We start from the raw sequence: 7051 nt of genomic DNA, 5'->3' as shown, positions 1-7051 counted from the left end.
GATCCCACAACCTAGCCCAAAGCCCAGTGAAGTCAGTCAAAAAGACTCATGAATGTAGTGGGCTTTGCATCCTCCTGCCTGAGGAGTTTTTTCATATGGCTGTACCACCTCTTCTAAGTTTAACTGTTGAGTTTTTTTAGCACACATTCATTGCTCCTACAAATAATGTTATTTTACAGTGACCATGAACAAAAAGATTCCGGAACTAGATTCTCAGGATCTACTGAAACAGTTTCACTGACTTGTGAGCACTGCATACTCCTGCTTACCTCTACATTACATTTTTCCTTAGCATTGCGTGCTTTCCTTTGCTCAGGAAAGAGGTATGTGGGACCAGCAGATTCACAGTGAACATCTGACAGGTCCCTTGCAAACACCTCTGCAACGAACAGCTATATGGGGGACTCTGTTGTTTCCATGTCCTGCGTGAAGAATCCAGAAAGTTTGGGGCACAGGTCATTTTTTTGGTTTGAATTTCAGCCACTGATCCCATGTCCAGTGAGCAGGGAGCTGCACAGGTGGAGACAAGAAAGCAGTAATGGTTCAACAGAGCATGCTGATTTGGGGGTGCAAAATTACCTTCCTCTGACTCCTGGGCTGGTATTACAGGGGATGAGACTTTGGGGCTGGCACTCTCTTACCTGACACCAGGTGATGCAGTCAGTATCCACACCTCTTTGGCTGGCTAGGTCCTAACTCCAGTTTATGTGCAGCATGCTTCCTATATGATTTCTTCTTTAATCTTCCTGTTGTTTTTCATCTTCTGGCTCCTTCTCTTGGGTGTGTTTGTTGCCCTCATTTTTTCACACTTGCTCTTATCACCCCAGTGCCTTCTCCAGTCCTTTTTTCTCCACTACTGATGTACATATTGTCCCAGCCCTAACAGACATCAAAGAGATGTAAAGGATCGGATGTCCCTTTTGTAACGTGATAACCTCGCTAGTGTCATTGTTAATATTCATATGTCTCCAGGCTCTAGGCAGCCCTGGGGTGAACGAGCACCGCTCCACTACTGGCACTGGGTCTGTGGTGCCAAATTTTGAACACAACTAACTGTTTTGGTTCAATAATAATATCCTGCAGCAGCAGATTTTACAGGTTAATTCCATGCCGCTATGAAAAGTTGCACCTCTTTGTGCTATATATTCAATGGCTTTTGATTCTCTTTCTTCCATGAGTTCTGGAGAAGTGCTACAGTTAGTTTTTACGTAATTTTGATGCCCATTTCCTGATAACTTATTGTCATTCCCTTCTTCCCAGCCTAAGCGATTCCAGTAATTTCACTCATGAATATTCATTTCCTTCTCATGCTGTAGTAGACAACTGGCCTGTATGTCCAGGTGTTAACCCACAGCATGCTCCCAAAAGTCACACAGTGTACAAACCATACAATATTTCCATCTGTGAGTGGGCAGAAGAGCCAGAGGAAGCAAACAGCAGGTCTTCACGGAGGAGCTGGTGCTGTGCCTCTGCTGCTCCTCTTCCCTTCAGGAAGCTGAAGGAGGCAGCAGGGCTGGTGTAAGCAAACCAGCCCCCCCCCCCGTTCTTCTCTGGCTCGGTCTGATGGCGCTGCTGCAGGTGCTTCAGGTCTGGGGGGCTGCTGCCACCCTGCTCCTCGATGTGCACTCATGCATTTAAGCTGAGGTGAGAAGATCTATTGGAAATCTGGTGAAAAGTTATTAATGAGCACGTGCAGGAGAGATCTCAGTCAATTAACTGGGAATTGGATCAAATTGGGAATTTGAATTGCCCGAGGGCCCAAGTTAGGTTATGGACAACTGGCTGGAAAGAATACTTTCTTTCAAGTTGTTGGTGTACACAGCTGAGCTCCCAGCTACTGGGATGGTCACTGCATCAGTATAATTTACTGAGCTCCAAAGTGTGCTTTAAATACGTGAATAATCACATAGGGAGCAGCTGAGCTTCTGCAGCTGAATTTCAAATGTGACAAAGACAGGTGAGGAGTGAGAAGCTGAACTGACATCTCCGTCTTGTGACACGTATGTGAGGGATGACAGCACAGCCCAAGAAATTCTGTTGTAAGATCAGAAGTGAGTATCTGAGGCCAAGTGAAGATTAGGGCTCAGGACATCTTCTCTTACATCAGCAGGCTTTGCTTATTGCAACCAGTTATTTTGATTTCTTAATCCAAAAGTAAAGCCTTCTGGCATTGAGCTTGTGGGATAATAAATGAAAGAATAATTCAGTGCAATGGGAACTTCACGGTCAGCTTGAATAAATTCAACAGTAACACACAGTGTGGTTTTCTGTGTAGGTGTTAGACGAAGACAAAGTATATGGATACCTGTTGCCTTTGCACTCTTGCTGACAACACATAAGCCTAAGTAGGTCAAACAGGAACAATACTCATTTTTAAAAGAGAACTATAAGCATTTCTAGTTTCTCTATTTTTTTTCCCAGGACTTTAATCTTTTATATGAAGAAGCAAAGTATTACCAGCTGCAGCCAATGATTAAGGAACTTGAACGATGGAAACAAGAGAAGGAACAAAGGAAACATTTCCAGCCTTGTGACTGCTTGGTTGTAAGAGTGACTCCAGATCTGGGGGAAAGAATTGCATTGAGTGGGGAGAAAGCTTTAATAGAAGAGATTTTCCCTGAGACCGGGGACGTCATGTGCAACTCCGTAAACGCAGGCTGGAACCAAGACCCTACCCACGTTATTAGGTTTCCTTTGAACGGATACTGCCGGTTGAATTCAGTGCAGGTAATGGCCTTTCAGTGCTGGCTCATCTAGATGCTGGTGTGTTTTTTCTTTTTTCCTTAATGTTATTTCTTGTTCAATTATATGCAAATTATTTGCTTCTGCCCAATTACCTTTAGTGCTTATACTGCAAGGAGACATTTTCTGCCTGGTGAGATCACAGTCTTTCAGGTTTTCCTAAGTCTAAGCAGAAAAATAGATTTAGATTTTGTGTATGTTAGTGCCATGCTGGTCTCATAATGGTGTTATACTGATAAATGCTAATTTTTTCATCAATGTATAGCCTGCAGCAGTTTTTTTTCCCTCCAAAGTGCCCCCAGGAAGAAAGAGAGAGTTCCAAAAACTACAAAAAAAAATCTCCACACCATTTTATAGAAAATGCAACAATGTGTAAATGCATAATTTATGTCTCACTCATAATTAAATGATGGTGCCTGCGGGATGGACTTAAAAAAATTGATCTCTGCACTTTTTTTTTTTCAAAAGGATGTTCTATAAAAATTGCCCAGAGTATTTTAAACAAAATGTATTTCATTTTATAGTCAGAGTTTTGACATTAGGTTTAAAATTAAACATATGAAACAAAAGAAGATAACTGGACAGATAGGTGGATGGTGGCGGAAATAAATATGTGGCTGGTGTTTAGGCAGCAGCCTTACGAGCAAGAAATGCCATTTTACAAGGGATCACCACCACTGTGGCCAGAGCTTTGGTGTGGTAGCTGTCCTTGGGCTGAGGAGAAGGAATGGTGTTGATGATGCTGTTTATGTATGCCTTAATGGGAAAACATAGAGCTCTTGGTTTTTGCATGTATGCCTTTAAAATATGCTACAAAGAATAATTTAATCACAGAAAGTGAAATCAGCCTAAAGGGGTGTGTTTTCAAAGTCACCGTCACCTACAGAGGTCCTAGCTGGGCTGTGGGAAATGCTGTAGTGGTCCTCATAAACTTCCTTACGGGCAAATACCCACAAAAGAGCTGGCCTATGAGACAGGCTGGCTGGACAGGTTCCAGAGGGAGGCATAGCCAGGAAATGGAAGAACTTAGAGTGCTTTTTTCCCAGTATTGTTATTACACAGCAAGCTGAGGTTCCCTCCATCTCCCAAGCTGCCAGCTGACAACGTTTTTGGGAGACCTGCAGTTGCAGCTATACGTAAAGGTGGGTGGGGTAGTTTTAACAACCTGCATTGACGCTGACACCTTCTGCCATGGGACAGCATTCACTGATAACACAATATGTTAATAGAAGCTTTTATCTGAAACCATTCTAAAACCCAGCACTTTTAAGTGATATTTGGTTCAAGACTCCCAAGTGTTTTATTTGGTTGAATTTAACAGTCCAATGCCTGTGGTTAATTTTGCAAATCCTTAGCAATTTCACGTTTGGCAAGGTTTAGAGTGGGCTGCCCCAAAAATAGAAGGCTAGAGGTGGGTCAGAGGCAGATCCATTCGCTGGCAGTGGGAATAGTGATGAATTCATCACTGTGCTGGAGAAGGGAGCAGCTGCAGTTCAGCTAAGGTGAGTGGGTAGGGAAGCATGTTTGTGTTTCAGCCACACGCTGTCCATGTGATATGGTTATATGCATTTGAGAAATTAAAATAACTGAAACAATAAGAGTCCTTGCTGGCCACTGACAGGCTCGGCACTGCAAGCAGCTATTCACAGAGCTGGATGCCCAAATGGCTTAGCACTTGGCTCCATTAAGTGGCATACTGGTAGGAAGCGTGTGTTTGTAGTAAAAGCTGAATGCTAATTGTTACTGCTTGAACGTGTTTCAAATTCAGTCAAAAGTTTGTCAGAATCAAAGAGTCTCTTAGTAGGTTCATGTTGTGAAAGAAAATTTCTGTGTTAAAGAATCTACAGTCTAAATAATTTATTCAATTACATCATTTTACTATATAATTAATATAAAGTGTTTTCAATCACTTTCTGGAAAATGATGCATTTCTGAGACAAAAGTCCAACAAGATTAACAGCTAATTATCATTGACTGTGATGGACTCTGGTCAGCACATAGGCACTCTCTGTTACCTTCCCACTATTTTTTGGCAATATTGATTATTAATATTAAATCAAAAGTTAGAAGTACAATGATGTAAATATGTAGAGTTAAGGGAGAAAGGTTAGAAGGTTTAGAGGTTGGAAGAGCAGAATCATTTCCAAAGAATCTGAAAGACTGGCCTGGTAAGTCTGCCTGCTGCTTACTGAGCTGCATCACTTTTGTCCCCCTATGCCCTGCTTAAATGTATTTGGTAGCACAACTACAATATGTATAAATTCTTCAGATCTTTGAAGAAGATTTTCGCTAAATGCTTTGTGTCAGGAACTGTACATACAAAACACAGAATATCAACAGTGAGTAGGTAGTGGCAGCCAAAAACCATAGCAGCTCTATATTAAATGCTCATTTGCAATCACATACTGGTATAGAGTTTTCTTAAGACTAAGAATGGCTTTTTTCAGCTCCTCACAATAGGTTGTGGTGACATACATGAGCTTACGTTAGAGAAAGTTCTGTGATGTCTGTATATGGTAAACATCGAGTCTCCATAAATAAGACTGTATTCTTCAGTATTCTGTAAAATGTAAATAAAATACAGTAAGTGCAAGTATCATATTTCTGTTTGGAAAACCTTCCAACAAAATCAGAGCCCGTATTTTGATGTGCTCAGAATACTGGGAGACAAAGTATATTAAATCTTAGCACAAATCCTCTATTTAATATAGTGTGCATGTCTCCCTATACATAAGAGAATCACAGCTGATACTCATTTACTTTTTGGCATATTCTCTTTGGAGATTTATAGGAAAGTAGCTCTGATTTTATTTACAGGCATTTACTGTTTTCCCTCCGTCTGTCACTTACCTTCAGAAAAAGTAATGCACGTAAGGCCAAATTCACTAAATGGAATTTAAATCTGTTCATGTTCAACATGCCGTTTAGTCTCACGCATGCATTGGTGGATACAAACAAATGCTTAGGGCACATGGAAAGCAGCCTTTAGGAGGCTTTCTCCATAGAACTGAGCACAACCTCATTCAAGTTATACTTACAATTCTGCAATATTTAAACATTCACAGCACTATTTACAGGATTTGACCAGTTTTGTTTCTCACTCAGAGGACTGATGATACCGAGGTTCTTAACACTAGATTATAGCCTGCAGTCAAGTCCTTCGAGCATATAGGTAGCAAAAATGAATTGCTTTGTTCTGTGTGCGGTGCTCTAAGGGTGTAATGTTTACCTGAACTGTGTGTTTTCAGAGAGCTGGCTCAGGAAAGAAAAGTCCTATAAACATGCAGCCTTCCATAGCTTTGGACTGAGGCAAGCCTAGGGCACCCCAGTGCTGGCTTTGTCTTACAACCAAATTGATTTTTAAAAGTTTTTAGCAAGGTTTTAAAGTCATGTCTCTGAAATTTTACCTGTCAATCTTCTGTTTCTCTATCCAGCTAGTGGAAGAAGTCTCCTTTCCTGTAGCTGGGCAACCTCCTGTCCTCATCTTACCTGATCTAAGAACAGGGATACACAAAGTCAAAACACATGCCAGCCTGTGAAAGAGCTTGATGATGTTTTATTCCTTTTTCCCTGTCGAACTACTGCCTTTTTTAGCAGGAACAAGTAAAACAATATTGTGGCCTCTCTGTGTCACCCCAGTTCTGTCCTAACGGCTTTGTGCAGCCCAAACAAATTACAGAGTTGTAAGCTTTTTGGGTTTTAATTATCTTAGCCCCCCCCTCCCCCTTTAATCACTCCAGGTTCTTTTTTTTTTTCCTCTCTTTTTTTTTTTTTTTTCTGTACACTGGTGTGCTTTTTAGCCTTTTCAGTTCTACAACTTTCAGGGCAAAAGTCAGTAATAATTTGGCTGGTGCAAGTTTCTGAGACTGTAAGTCACTTCGTCCCAAGGCCAGGCAGAGCTCCTTGGGCAAGCTGATTTAAGCAGATCCTGCATGGCTTAGTACATTTCCTGTCCTTTACCTGTCCTTAAGAGCCAGGGTAGCAAATACAAGTTTTTAGTTAGATACATGTTATCACTAGAAACCCAAAACTGATTAATATGTGGATGGCTAACACAGACGACCTCAAAGGAGTGCTCTCCTGGATTAGAAATAGCAAATGCTGCCATGGTTTGCATTGCAATACCATAGCGCCTTGGATAGAGTTGTCCTTTTGAAATCAGTTACCTTTAATAAAGGCTCCAAACTGGTGCTTCTGGAGCAAGCAAAGCAAACATTCAGTCAAAAGAAATGGTGCACCTTGGCCTCACATGGGTCTTCGTGCAGGGGTGGACAGACATCTGGTAGGATAATCTTTAACACGTGGCACT

At 41.4% G+C, this 7051-nt stretch overlaps 1 protein-coding gene across 5 annotated transcripts in view; it reads left to right on the top strand.

Moving 5' to 3' along the window:
• The window catches only part of KCTD15 (potassium channel tetramerization domain containing 15), a 43872-nt gene that overhangs the window by 32997 nt on the left and 3824 nt on the right, over nucleotides 1-7051 (top strand). For all 5 annotated transcript variants that reach the window (XM_040571623.1, XM_040571626.1, XM_040571621.1 and 2 more), the window contains one exon: nucleotides 2422-2727. In XM_040571623.1, the coding sequence (XP_040427557.1) occupies nucleotides 2422-2727 (306 nt within the window). The remainder of the gene's footprint in view (nucleotides 1-2421; nucleotides 2728-7051) is intronic.

The sequence above is a fragment of the Cygnus olor genome, chromosome 12 (assembly GCF_009769625.2).
Source record: "Cygnus olor isolate bCygOlo1 chromosome 12, bCygOlo1.pri.v2, whole genome shotgun sequence".
Classification (NCBI taxonomy): domain Eukaryota; kingdom Metazoa; phylum Chordata; class Aves; order Anseriformes; family Anatidae; genus Cygnus; species Cygnus olor.
Note: the sequence above shows the minus strand (reverse complement) of the source record. Positions and strands in the feature narration are given on the sequence as shown.